This window comes from Condylura cristata, unplaced genomic scaffold (assembly GCF_000260355.1).
Source record: "Condylura cristata isolate star-nosed mole 26May11 unplaced genomic scaffold, ConCri1.0 scaffold00028, whole genome shotgun sequence".
NCBI lineage: Eukaryota > Metazoa > Chordata > Mammalia > Eulipotyphla > Talpidae > Condylura > Condylura cristata.
Window position 1 is genome coordinate 26,114,161 of NW_004567129.1, and position 14,131 is coordinate 26,128,291.

A 14,131-nucleotide genomic window follows, 5' to 3' on the forward strand; every position below is an offset into this window, starting at 1 on the left:
CGGCCCGGCGGCGGGGCCGCCATGATCCCGAGCGGCCGCGGGGCCCAGTTCAAAATGGAGGCCGCGAGGGAGGGGGGAACCCGCGCCTGATACCCCTGGCCCCGGCCCTCGCGGCGCCCCAGCCCCAAGCCGGGCCGGGCGGGATGGGGAGGCTGCACCTGGACAAAGGGGCGGGGGCGCGGACGGCCCTGACCCGCTCTTCTCGCCGTGCTCCCCGCAGTCACGACAAGGGACCCGAGGCCGAGGAGGGCGTCGAGCTGCAAGAAGGTGAGTGCTGCGGGTCCCTCCGAGGCTGCGTGCGGCCCGCGCCCGGGACGGGGACTGGGGGCGCCCTGGCCCTCCGGATCGCTCATCGCCCCCCCTACCCTCCTCCGGCCGGCCGCAGGCGGGGACGGCCCTGGGGCGGAGGAGCAGACGGCGGTGGCCATCGCCAGCGTCCAGCAGGCGGCGTTCGGCGACCACAACATCCAGTACCAGTTCCGCACAGAGAATAATGGAGGACAGGTGAGGCTGCGGGCCCGAGCCCTGCGAACTGGCGGAGGGTTGAGGCCAGAGGGGCGAGCGGCGGGCGGGCTGGGAGGGGCTCGGACCTGGCCCCTGCCAAGGCCCCAGCGCCGGTCTCGTTGCTCTGCCGCCCCCTGCAGGTGACATACCGCGTAGTCCAGGTGACTGATGGTCAGCTGGACGGCCAGGGCGACACGACAGGCGCTGTCAGCGTCGTGTCTACGGCCGCCTTCGCGGGGGGGCAGCAGGCTGTGACCCAAGTGGGTGTGGATGGCGCATCCCAGCGCCCCGGCCCCGCTGCTGCCTCTGTGCCCCCAGGCCCTGCAGCACCCTTCCCACTGGTAGGTGCCCAGCAGCCCTCGGGGGAGAGAAGAGGGGACAGCGGCTGTGCGCGGGGAGTATCAGGGAGTGGGCAGGTGGGACACAGACGCAGCCTTTAGACCACCTGGGGTCAGATCCTGCTATACAGTGAGACTGTGGGCACCATCTTTGGAACACTTTTTTTTTTTTTTAAATAAAATGGGTGTGGTGCCAACGGGAAAAAGCCTGTTAAAGGTAGAAATGAATGGGCAGGTAGAGTGATTGCCGAGCACCTGGCGAGCCACGGTGCTGTCTGAGGCAGGGCAGTGGCACACAGAGCCGTTGCCGGGTGCCCCCAGGAATACAATAAATGTCAAATACAGCAACAGGGGGGCCGCGTTGGGGAGCCGAGACGACCACGGGTCCATCCTACTCTGTCCTCCTCCTCCTCAGGCTGTAATCCAAAATCCCTTCAGCAATGGCGGCAGCCCGGCAGCTGAGGCTGTCAGTGGGGAGGCACGATTTGCCTATTTCCCAGCGTCCAGTGTGGGAGATACCACGGCTGTGTCCGTACAGACCACAGACCAGAGCTTGCAGGCCGGAGGTAAAGGGAGGAAGGGGCCAGGGCGGAAGGCAGGGTGGCAGCAGGCCCGGCAGGGAGGGAAGCCCCACCCGGTTCTGACTCTGCCCCAGTTGTGGCACAGTCCCCTTTCTCTGCAGGTCAGTTCTATGTGATGATGACACCCCAGGACGTGCTTCAGACAGGAACACAGAGGACGATCGCACCCCGGACACACCCCTACTCCCCGTATGTGCTGGAGACCTGGTCTCAGAAGCAGGGGACCTGGGAGGGCCTGGCGTGGGGATGCAGGGAGGGAAGGTTTCTGCGGTGACCGCGAGCCAGAGGCTCTCGCGGGCAGTGGGTGTGTTTTTTTGACTTGTTCCTGCTGCTCTAGTGTAAGGCAAGAAAGTGCCGTGTCCTCGTTCTCCGCCAAGACAGCTCCCAGGTCTGACTGCTCAGTCAGTCAGTCAGGCAGTGGGGCCTCAGTAACACGTGCCCATCTTTCCCCTGTTTGTTCAGGAAGATCGATGGAACCAGAACGCCGCGGGATGAGCGGAGGAGAGCTCAGCACAATGAAGGTGCGGTCGCGGCGGGGGTCGGGGTTCCTGGCACTGCCGGGCCGGGGGTGGCGTCATACATCCTGACATGCTGTGGCAGGAGAAGCATTGTAGGGTGCAGGCCAGGTCGAGACAGGTGGGAGGGGGGAGGCTCGTGGTCAGGAGATGGGCAGGAGGCGTGGACTGGAGGTGACCTGTCACCTTGGAGAGCGATCTTGAGTTTATAGTCAGCTCGAAAGCAGCAAGCAGCACGTTCACGTGTAGGTGACCTACCCTGGGATCCTGCCTCCCTGGGCCTCCCTTTCCTTGACGTCGCCCCTCGCTGCTCTGCCGTCCTGGTTGACAGAAGAGGGCACTGATGGGGGATACATCGGGAGGAAGCAGGAGGAAGCTGGGCCTCTGGCTGGCCTGTTCGGGACATCCCACCTTTACCAGATTCACCGAAGTCCTGAAATCTTGGACCCAGGCCACTGCCTCTTGGGCCCCCACCCCAGCCGTTAACCACCACAGTGCTCAGGCTGGTGTCTGAGCACTGACCGGAGAGCAGCTGACACTCCCCAGGAGGTGGCCTTTGGGAGTGGCTGCCGGTCAGAGGGGAGCATGGGCTGCAGGGGAAGGCAGGTCGCTTTGGGGGGCTTGTTGGCTTGTAGCAGAGGTTCCCTGTGGGTTGCTTGGAGGGGACCCCCAGAGGGTCAAGGGAGGCCTTGAATGTGGGGCAATGCTCTGAGACTTCTGGGGGTGACCGCTGGGGGTGGGCCGCGCAGCGTGCGATCTGATCCGAGCAGCTGAAGTCCCCTGAAGGACAGTAAAGCTGGGCAAGCCGGTGGGGAGGGTTGGCGGTGCGCTGTGTGCTGTGTGCAGGCCAGGGGCCTCTGATGGGCCAGCAAGGCCCATGTGGGCCTTAGGAAATGGGCTGGCCAGTGCCTGGGGAAGAGCCCCTGGCGGAGGCGTGACAGAGGCCACTCCAGGCCTGCGGCACAGGAGACGCTGAGTGTTTGAAGAAGAGCAGAATTCAGGAAAGGGAAAGAGGAAGTGGTGGTTGTTGGAAGGCTGGAGAGGGGCCCCCAGGGTCCTCGTGATCTTTATTGTGGTGTGATGGGAAGCCAGGAGAGGGGTTCATGTCCAGAGACTAGATGGTGGCGCCGGCACCAGAGGTTAAGAAAGTAGGAGGTGCTCTCAGATGTTGGGCCTGAGACCAGGGGCCAGAAAACGGGGCAGGGAGAAGAGTCAGAATTTGTGAGCCACAATCTCATGACGGTGTTGGGTTAGTTTAAAGTGGGGTGGTAGGGGGTGAGTCTGGATTGGGCTTGCAGCATGAAAAATTTGAGGGGCCCGAGATAGACCGCCGGCAGTAAGCTCTGCCCTTACTGACTGGGTGACCTTAGGCTGATTCTTAGTCTGCCCTACCTGGCCTGACTCCCTCGAGGCTCACCATGAGAATTCAGCAAGTTGAGGCATGTGAAGCCCCATCTGGGTGGTGGGGCACCCAGTAAGAGGGCAACAAATGACTCTGGGGAGGCCAGCCAGCCACTGGTCCTCTCACTCACGCTTTCTGCTTCACCCTGGATCAGCCCGCTCCATATTTTGTCATCCTACGAAAAAGCAGTCTTTTTCATAACCTTCCCCTCACCTGACCTGCAGAATATTTGACCCCTTCTCCCTGGACCTGGGCAGCCTGGCTCATTTCTCTACTCAAACAGCTCTATAAGGTCACCCGTGGCGACCTCATTGCCAAATTTACTGGCATGCCAAGCATCTGACCCTGCCCAGTCCCCTCTTTTCTGGAATGTTCCTTTTTCTCTGCCACTCTGACGGTGTTCTTTGCTCCTCCTGTCGCGCCTGCTCTGTGCACCTGCTCTCGGATGCTTGCTGTGAAGGTCTCGTCTCCAGGGCTGGCCCCTGGAGGCTCGGAATGAGCAGGGCAGAGGGAGGCGCATTTTGGCAAGTTCCCCGGGGATTCTTCAGTTGGCAAGGTGGGGGGCTGCGTTGGCTCTTGCTGTGTTTTATGGTCCGACTTGTGTGCTTCCATCGGCCTCAGGAGAGTGAAGCCTCAGGCCTGGCGTGATGCTCACTATCCTCCCACCCTAACCCAGTGTGGGTGTTGATAATTTCTGCGGAGACGGGGGCTGGCTGGCCTTCTCCGGAAGAGATTGCGACTCCAGAAAGGTGGGAGTCGGCCCGGGGCTGTCTGCACGGGTGCCTCTCACCTGGGCGCCAGACTCCCCCATGAGCCTGCCCTTCCAAGCCCCGCTTCTGGAGGTCCTTGAGCCTCGGCGGGCTCACCCCGACCAAACCCACCTGTTCTCCCCGCTTCCCCAAAGGCTCCTGGGCAACATTTCTTTTTCCAGGCCAGCAAAAGCCTTCTTGTCTCAATTCCCCAAGCCAGAAAGGGAAGTCAGCCGCTTCGCACCGGCCTGCTCCTTCACATCCGCAAGCCCCGAGAGTCTGTGCTGAAGTGAACTTGGAATCAGCTGCTTTCTCCTTTTTCCTTCTTTCCCACCATTTCTTGGTGCCACAGAAACCTATCTGGGTCACACACTCAGATGTCCGCAGGGGCCCGAGAGAGCAAGGACACGGGTTTGTTTTTGTTTGTTATTAAAGATGCTTGTGTGGTTTTTATTCTCCTTTTGCTTTCTTGAAGGGGAAACAACAAAGAAACCCCAAATATCCCCCATTGTTCCCTAAATGCACTTTAGACCCGTCTTCCTTCCCTGCCTTGACTCCCCCTTAACTTCAGTTCCTTTATCTGTGTCCACTAGTTTCAAATTACTTTGCTTTGTGTCAGTTCGTCTACTTTGTTTCTTTCTATTACTCCTAATACTCATAAATGTGAAGTCACTCTTCTGTGAGGCTGACTTGGCTTTGTGCAGTCCCCTCCAGCTCCTTTCCTGCGAATAACATGTCCTCTTTCCTTACAGGCGAGTAGCCTTCTGTAGGGGCAGACCACCAGTCCCTGACCCGGCCTCTGTCAGAGGCCCGTGGGTCATCCCCGGCCCTCAGCTTATCAATCAGGCAGTGAACATTGTGGAACGTGTCGTGTTCTGAGCTGATGACATCATGTTCGGACAGAGGAGATGTGGGGTTGGACAGCGCCGACCCGTAGATGCCAAGTCGGATGGCACATGGTGTGTCCATTCTTCACTTCTTTTTTGTAATATTCTCCTTGACTAGTTGAAGCCTTTATTGAGCTCACGGAAGCAATGGTTTAGCCAGCTCATCTAAAAAAGCTGATGGAAACAGTTTCATCAATTGGGAAAGCTTGGTTTACTTGCAGTTAAGCTTAGCTTCCATAATGCTCAAAAATACTGAGATCTCTGAGTGTGAAGAAAATTCGGTGGAGGACATGAATACATCAAATGATTAGGTAAGCATCTGTCTTATCAGAGCATATTTGTGTTTCCAGAATTCCACACACCTCTGAAATACCAAGAATTTCCGGGTTGTCCCCATGAGCCCTGGAAATGCAGCTCAGTAACCAGGGAAGCCAGACTCACCCCTGGAGGTAGGGGGCGGGGCTAGTGACTAGTGGTAGGAGATGGGGGGGCCTCTGAGGGGGCAGCTGCTTGCTAATGAGGTCGCAGCGCTGCAGGGGCTGCAGGTGTCCTGAGACTGTCATCGTTTCAGTAAAGGCGAGCACATTCCCATGCGGGGATTCCTGAGCTCCGGAGGTTAGGGGAGGTAGTCTGTCCCTTTTCCACTTCTTAACAGAGAGCCACTCCGCTGTCCCGAGGGGTCGCACCCACTTACAAGCCTACCCACAGTGTCAAGAGTTGCTCTTTGTCCACATGTCACCAGCACTGCTTGCTGGGGGGCTTTTTGACTTTGCTATTGTCACAGTGTGAGACAGTATCTGATTGTTTTGGTTTCTGTTTCCCAGATAAGATGTGAGGGCTGACACTAACTGTGCCTGTCGGTTTTCTGGACAGCTGCTTTGGGAGATGTCTGTCCAAGCCCGCTGCCCGTGTGTCATTGACTGGCTTGTATTTTATGTTCTGTCGGACGAGTCCTTTGTATACCGTGGCTGTGAACTCACATCGTGGGATGTCTTCGCATCTCTGGTATTTTCTTTCTCTGTAAAACCCTTGACCTTGACATAATTCCAATTGTTTTGACTCATTCCCTCATTTTAGGAGTAGAATCTCCCCAAATACCTTGATCTTTCATGTCCTGGAAGATGTCATCTATGCCTTTGTTCTGTGTATCTCACAGTTTTAGGTCTTGCAAGTCTGCAGTCCATTTTGAATTCATTTTTGTGTACAGAGTTAAAGCGTGCTCCAACTTCATCCTTTTTCAAGTCACCGTATGTGTGTGTGTGTGTGTGTGTGTGTGTGTGTGTGTGTGTATTGTAGGCTTTCTCTTCTGTTCCGCTGATTTGGGGGTCTGTTCTTCCAGCACCAGGTTGTGTTAATCACTGTTGTTTCATAAGACAGTTTCAGATCAGGTAACTTGATCCCCCAGTGTTCTTGCTTCTCAGGGTGCTTCATGTGTCCAGAGTTGTTTAGTGTTCCATGTACATTTCAGGATTTTGTTCTATTTCCTTCAGGAATGTAATTGGAATTTTAATGGAGAAGGCATTACATCTGGATCTGTCTTTTGGTGAAAAAGAAGCTATTTGACTATGTAAACTGCCCCTACCCATGAATTTGATGACCCTTCTCTCTCTTTTCATGCAGCTCTGTACCTTCTGTCAGTGCCTTTGAGGTTTCCCTGTAGAAAGCCTTAACCTCCTTGATCAAGTTTATTGCTACCTCTTTGATTCTTTTTGATGGGAGTGTAAATGGAACTGTGTTCTTCACGCCCCCCCCCCACCACCACCACCACGGGACTTGTAAATAGACTTGCAGCAGATTTGGGTGTGTGAATTGTGTAGCCTGCCACTTCACGGGGCCACTTGCTATCTCTAGTAGCTTCCTGGTGGAATTTCGAGGGTTTTCTATTATAACACATCTGTAAAGGGTGGTAGTTTTACTTCTTCTTTTCCAACCTGAATTCCTTTTATCTTCTGTCTGACTGTTCTAGTTGAAACCAAACTAAATTAAACGGAAGTGGTGATGGCAGGCCTCCTTGGCTTGTTCCAGATCTGGGAGGGAGAACTCTCAGCTTTCGCTGTAAAGCGTGATGTCGGCTATAGGCTTGCCTTTACTTTTTTGAGGTAACTTCTTTTTCTTCCCATTTTGTGAAGACTTTTTGTTGATCATAAGTAGGTGCTGTGTCTTTTTTATGCTTTTTGATTTTTGACCCTTTGTGGCTGTGATGATATATTAACTGATTTGCATATGGAAATTTATGGATTTATTTATTAAATTTATCCTTGGGATAAATCCCACGTGGTCATGGCCTGTGAACTTTATAACGTATTATTAGTGGTAGTATTTTGTTGAGATTTTTCACATCTCCAGTCGCCAGGGATACTAGTCTGTAGTTTTCTTTTTTGTGTGATGTGCTTGCCTGGCCTTGGGCTCTGTTGGTCACAGAATGTTCCCTTGTCTTCCACCTGTGGGGGAGAGCTTGAGTAAAATGGGTATAAGTTCTTCGAAGTTTCGGTAGAATTCACACATAAAGCCATTTGGTCAGAAATTTGATCTCTAGGGAGATTTGTGATTGCTATTTTGACTTCCGTAACTGTGACTGGTCTAAGTCAACTTTTTATTCCTGGTCATGGTATGACGCAGCTGCATTGTTCTAAAAATGTATCCGTGACTTCCAGATTGTCAGGCTTGTCGACTCACAGTTGTTGGTAAAATCTTTCCTGGTCCTTTGCATTTTTCCACTGTCGGCTGTCTCCTTTTCCGTTTCTATTTCTGTTTATTGAAGTTTTCTCTCTCCCTTCCTTCCTTCGTGAGCGTAGCCTAGGGCTGCTGCTTTTGTTTATCTTCTCAAAGAGCCACCTCTTGGCTTCTTGTGCCCTGAGTGGTCTCGCTGCCTTCTGCTTCATTTACTTCTGCTCTAATTCTTACTATTTCCTTCTACTAACTTCTGGTTTGTTTGCTGTTCTTTTTCAGGCTGCTTAGGTGTGACGTTAAATTGTTTGTTTGACCTTTTCTTGTTTAATGTAGGCCTGTATTGCAATTAACTTTCCTTGTAATACTGTTTTTATACCTCATAGATTCTGACAACTTTGGTCTTTCTTTTCATTCATTTCCAGGTATTTGGTTACTTTCTTCCTTAACTCCTCTTTGACTCAGTAGTTATCAAACAGTATGTTATTCAAATACTGAGGACGATTTTTCATCTTCATAACTTTATTGACACTTGACTTGTGCCTGAACATACGGTTTATTAATTTGTCTAGTCATCGCTTTATATATCTTGATGCTGCATTATGTGGTACCTACATATCATAAATGTTGTCTTTGTTGCATTAGGTTCTTTGTCGTAATATAATATCCATCTCTGTCTTGTTACTTTTTTACTGGGGATCTATTTTATCTGGTAAAAGTTGAGCTGTCTCTCACCCTTTTTAAAATTACATTTGTTTTAGGATTGTCTTCCAGTCTTAATTTCAGCCTGTGCTTGTCGTTAGTAGTAACATGAATCGTGCTGGGTTTTGTTTCATGACCCATCCAGTCACTCTGCCTTTTAGGTGGTGAGTTCATGCCATTTACACTTAAGGTAACTGTGGGAATATATGTGTTGCCATTCTTGTTCCGTCTTGGGGTGTTTGTATAGTTTGTCTTGTTTTTTTTCCCTCTTCTTTTCACTAGTGTTTTGAAACCTTTTATGTTTTTGAGTCTCATATCCCTTGTCATGTATTTTTGTTTGTTTGTGTGAGGTGTCGGCCCACACGGAGGTGTGGGGGGTGAGAGGACTCACCAGGGACAGAGTGGGGAACGGAACAGGTGGATCCACTGAAACACTGCTGAGGGGAGCGGGCGAGGCAGGAGAGGTCTGCTGCGCCCTGTGGGCCAGCTCCCTGGCCGGGGATCAACTTGTGCTTTGGTGGCTGTGGACAGCTTGATAGCACTAAGATTTTTAACCCCTGTGCCACCAGGGAGGCCCCTGCTTTGGATTTTTGTTGTTGTTCCTTGTTGAGGTAGTGCTGAGGCTAATGTGTGATGGTCTAGACTTGTGCCCTGCTGAACAGTCTGATCCCAAACTTGCCGCAATGATTCATGTTTTTGATCTCCTCTTCCTCTGTATTGTGTAACTTGAATGTTACTTCTAGATAACATTCCTTGTTATTCTAAAATAGCCCCCCTTTTTGAGACTTGCTTAGTGGCATTATATTCTTTGCGTTTCCATCAAGTTCTTTAACCCACCTTCGGTTGTGAATAATAGTCTGGCTGGATAAAGTTTTCTTCCTTGGTGTTAAATATTAAGTTTGCAGGCTTTAAGTTTCCCTTCCTCCCTGCAAGGTCTCCAGTCGTCTGTGGAGTCTTTTCCTTCTATGCAACTTTCTCTCTGCATGCTTTTAATATTTTTTTTCCTATCACGAGTTTTTAGCAATTTAAATATGAGATGCTTTGGGGTCTGTCTAATTGGATTTCCTTCTTTGGAACTTTTGGATAAGGGTATGCCAGGGAGCCTCTCATCTACTGCTTCCTTAAATACCTGTTCTGTGGCTTCTCCCTCTTGTCTCCTGGCTCCAGTGATTCAGATAGTGTTTCTCTGTCAGCTGTCCCAGAGTGTGCTTGCACTGTTCCTTCTTTCTGATTCTGACTTCCCTTTGCTGGTTTGTGAGTGTTCTTCCCTGTTGTGCATCCAGGCTCAGTGATTCCGTCAGCTCCTTGGCTTGTCAGCTCATCGGGACTTGGGTTATGCTTTTGAGTTCAGTGACGGAGTTTGCTAGCCCTTCATTCCAGGGACGCATTCTCGTGTTCTCTCAGGCCTTGTGTTCCTCCTTCTGTCCTTCAGTTGTATTTTCTTGTTTCCATAAATACAGTCACGACTGTTGCCGTAGCCTCTCATGGGAAATTATGGAGCTTTGCTGGACAGAGGTTTTTTCTCAGGACTTTTCTGTCCCGTCCTGTGTGGTAGAGCCCTGTCTTTCCCTTTTCAGATTCAGGGGTTACCTTTCTTGTCCTACTGCGTTGGCCTCAGATTAAGTTTGTAGGTTGCATGGCATCATCTTAGGTTGTTCACGGGACCCCTGGATGTCTGTGGCTTGATGAATTGGCCGTCTGGACCTGTTTGGATGACAGATGTCTAGTGCCGGCTGGCGGCAGGATCCGGTAACCAGGGCCCCCGAGAGGTCCGGACAAGGGAGTTCCAAGTCTAGAGGCTTCCTGAGGCGCCGTGGAGACTGGGGGTGGGGCGGGGTGGGAATCTAAGCGCCCCCCACCCCCGGGCCAGCTCCTCAGTCCCAGAGTCCTGAATAAGCTCGGACTAGCATCGGCCTCTCCACGCTGATACACTCTGGTGTTTGGGCTCTGTCACAGGCCCCCCGCGCCCTGGGGCGACGGAGGGGCAGAGGCTTCTAGAACAGCTGTCCAGGTCCTGACTACAGGCAGGTGGGGCTGGGCGGGTGCGTGGTCCCGTCCACGCGACGGCCGCGCCCCTCCACCCCCTTTCAGCGGTTGCAGCACCCGGGGAGGGCACAGTGCGGGGTGGGGGTCAGCTGGGGAAGAGTTGGCAGTTGCCTTTGCCCTGCCGCGCCTGTTCATCAGCCACGGCCCGGATGCTTGACGCGCCGGCTAGTGGTGGGTGTCTCGGCCTTGGCCCAGCTGGAGGACAGGCGGGTGCCACGCTGCTCCCAGCTGGAGCTTGCTGGGGGCCCCGGTCCACCTGTGCTCTAGCACCCCGCTGGGCGCGGGAGCTGTTTCACCCTGGGCCCCGGCTGGCTGGCCGCTCTCTGGCAGCTCGGCCTCTGCTTTGCGGCCCCCCCCCAGCCTTCTTCCACGGTCCCAGGCAGGGTGTCCCCCAGCTCCTGAGGCGCTCGGAGGCGCGCCCCGCCCCGGCGCCGTCCCACGGTGGCTGCTTTGCTGACATGCTGAGCACTTACGCTCTGGCTTCTTTCCTGCCCTGCTGCGGCCCTACTTCTGCGCACACGCGGGTGTCCCGTCCTCCCAGGGTGTCCCGTCTCCCCGGGGAGCCGTGTGCTTGCTCCTTTGGGGCTGTGGGCGTGGGGGGCGGCCAGCTGGGCTTCGGCACACCCCTCCGGCTTGCTGGGCTCGGGATTGCTCTTCACTACTCCTGTGTGATAAATTCGTTCCTTCCACTTGCTCTGCGATTCACTTGCTGGGGTCCCCCCTCCAGCTTTTAAGGTCTTTTCCCCGCACATCAACTGAATGTTGCATGTTTTTTCTCTGACACCACTTCAGCTCCATCTCATTTGGATATGCTGCGTTTTCATTATCGCTCATTTCAAAATATTTTCCTTGTGATTTCTTCATTGACTCACAGGTTATTTAGTACTGTGTTGCTTAATTTTCAAATATTTGTGGGTTTTCCCAGTGTCTTTATATTAATGATTGTGGATTTGGCTCTGGTGTGGTAAGGAGGCATACTCTGTCTCGCTCAGCCCTCGGGAGCAGTGGGGAGGGTCTCGGGGCCCTGAACTCGGTCTGGTTGGGGGACATCCCTGCGCCTGAAGCACTCGGCTGCCATGAGCGGAGAGCCCCGTCAGGTCAGGCTCGTGCTCGGCCGCGCCTTGTCCTGGCCTCCTCGTTCCGTCGGCCACGGCCTCCATGTTTGCGACTTTGCCACTTTCCCCTTCAATCCCGGCGGCCTTGGCTCAGAATTGTGTGTCACGTTGTGTGGCCGTCACCGAAGCCCACTGTGCGTGGCAGTGGCCGCGGTCTGTCTGGTCTGCCCGGCACCCAGCCTGACCACACTGTCCCCTGCGAATGAAGGGCCCCAGACTCCAGGGCCTGGGCCCTGTTTTCACCTCCTTTGCTTCCCACCCACCCCAAATGCTGCCATGTCACCATTTCTGAAATCTTGACACCTGCCTGCTGCAGCCACCAGCCCAGCTGTTTCCCCTTGGCATCTAAAGAGACGCCCCCACCCCTCCGCAGGAGCCGCCATTCTGCCCCGGGGCCCCAACGCTCAGGACAGCCTAGTCGGCACGCTCCCGGGCATCAGTGTCACTGGCGCTGACAGCTGTCTCCTGACGGCTTTGCCTTAGTAGAGGACTATGGGAGGAAATCTGCAGCCCTGGGTTTCCAAAGCAAAATCTTCCTGTAATTTGCCACCCCTGGCTTTGAAGGTAGGGTTCACGTTGTTCCTGGGTGACCTGGCGCCCTGTGGGGCCAGGCCCCTGACCATTGAGCCCAGCGTGGACTCCGGCCTCACCGAGGACCCTGCACACATAGGGTGGGTGGGGAGTTTAGGACATATGTGCCAGTGGGGATGTGCCACCTCCCTGTCCCCGTTTCTGCCCCTGTGACTTCACACAGCACAGTGCCTGGGCTCGGGGCACCCACCTCGGCAAGGGTAGGGTAGAGCCCGAGGAGCCGCCCACTGTGACCCCTCAGCTGAGTCCCCGGGAAGGGAACACACTGCGAGGGGTGCGGCGGGCCCGGGCCAGGCCCTCGGCTGCTCTGGGCCCAGCGTGCCCTGGACAGGCAGGCGCAGTCCCAGTGGTGAGCGGCCAGGCGTGGCGCCCTCACAGGCCCAGGGCCGCCTCTGTTCTTGCCATGGAACTCGGAGGTTCCGGTGGATCAGAAAAGCCAGGGAGGAAGACAGGCGGGGAGGAGGGCGCAGCTAGGGGTGTCAGCACCGGGCCTCAGTGGGCCTGCAGGGGAGGTGGAGAGAGAGACGGCTGAGAAGGCCGGGCGCCAGGAGCCAAGGGGGTGGGTGACCGCCGCGGGCAGTCAGGCCCTAGCTCACAGACAGCGGGGCGAAGAGGGGGCGCATCCGGCCCGCCCTCCTCTCGCACGGCGCAGCCCCCCGCTCTGAGTGCCTTGAGTACCCCTTGCGCCTCCACATCCCACCAGCAGGCCCACGCCAGCCCCACACACGCCGCCTGCCTGCGTTCAGAACTGCGGCAGCGGTGAGGGTGGGGGAGAGCCGGGGGGCCTCGGACCGCTCCGGGGAAGGAAGGGCCGGGCCGGCTCAGCCTTCTGGTGCCCGCCCGCCCCAGGCGCCGCAGGCTGCGTGGCAGGCAGACCCGGGAGCCGCCGGGAGGCCAGAGCAGGCACATGTCCCGTCTGGCTCAGCCGACAGCCTGAATGAGATGTGTGTGGTGATTTATGAAATCAAATATTTGGATTTCTCAAGTGAAATCTTCCTCCCATTTGCCAGTCTCGGCGGTCCGGAGGGTTCGCGGTGTCCGTCCCTGGGTGACCCGAGGACCTGTAGGGCCCCCGGCCGCAGTGCCTGTGCCGTGGGGCTTCTGTGGCTCCCCAAGACGGGCTTGTGGCAGGGCCGAGCCCGGCCGGAGCGTGGCCTCGGGGAGGAAGGAGAGGGGGCGCCTGCGGGGCCGCGGCCCCTTCCCCGGACCCACTGGGCCACGGCTCAGTTGGACGCGGGAGCTGCGCACTGCCCTAATCTCAGCTGCCGGCTCGGGTTTTCAGAACCTGGTGGGCGCGGGCCCGCGGTGGGTCCCACGTCCGAGATGAGGCGCCGTGAGGCGCCTGGCCCTCACGTCTGGTCCCTGTGCTCGCTGGCTGTGTGGCTTGGGGCAGGGCCTCGGGCTCGGAGCCCTGGGGCCTGCCGAGGGGCCGCGGCCGCACACAGCGTCGCTCTTGCCGTTACTCCTGCAGTGGAGCGGAGGCGGAGGGACAAGATCAACAACTGGATCGTCCAGCTTTCGAAAATCATTCCAGATTGTAATGCAGACAATAGCAAGACGGGAGCGGTGAGTGCCCCTGCCTGCCCCGCGGGCCCCTCCGGGGACCCAGGCCCGCGGCACCTTCCGGGACGTCAGGCTGACCGCTGGGCGGGGGCTGAGTGCTGGGCCGGCCGGCAGGCAGGGCTCTCGCTGATGGGCCCTGGCCCCCCGCAGAGCAAAGGCGGGATCCTGTCCAAGGCCTGCGACTACATCCGGGAGCTGCGCCAGACGAACCAGCGCATGCAGGAGACCTTCAAGGAGGCCGAGCGCCTGCAGATGGACAACGAACTCCTGAGGCAACAGGTGCGTGCCGGGCCGGGGCGGGGGGCCTGGGGCCCGGGCCCCGGGGTGCGGGGAGGCAGCCCCTGGCTCCCCTGGCTCCTGGTCCCCGTCGTGTCTGCAGATCGAGGAGCTGAAGAACGAGAACGCCGTGCTCCGCGCCCAGCTGCAGCAGCACAACCTGGAGATGGTGGGCGAGAGCGCCCGGCAGTGACG

The 14,131-nt window shown here is 56.1% G+C and overlaps 1 protein-coding gene across 1 annotated transcript; it reads left to right on the forward strand.

Moving 5' to 3' along the window:
- Window positions 1–128: 128 nt before the first annotated feature.
- Window positions 129–14,129, forward strand: USF2 (upstream transcription factor 2, c-fos interacting). The gene is made up of 9 exons (XM_004690257.2): window positions 129–267; window positions 386–504; window positions 645–845; window positions 1,258–1,408; window positions 1,525–1,612; window positions 1,886–1,944; window positions 13,569–13,663; window positions 13,811–13,939; window positions 14,040–14,129. Exons 1-9 carry the CDS (start codon window positions 144–146, stop codon window positions 14,127–14,129), a joined length of 1,056 nt encoding a protein of 351 aa, XP_004690314.1. The 5' UTR covers window positions 129–143.
- Window positions 14,130–14,131: the final 2 nt, after the last annotated feature.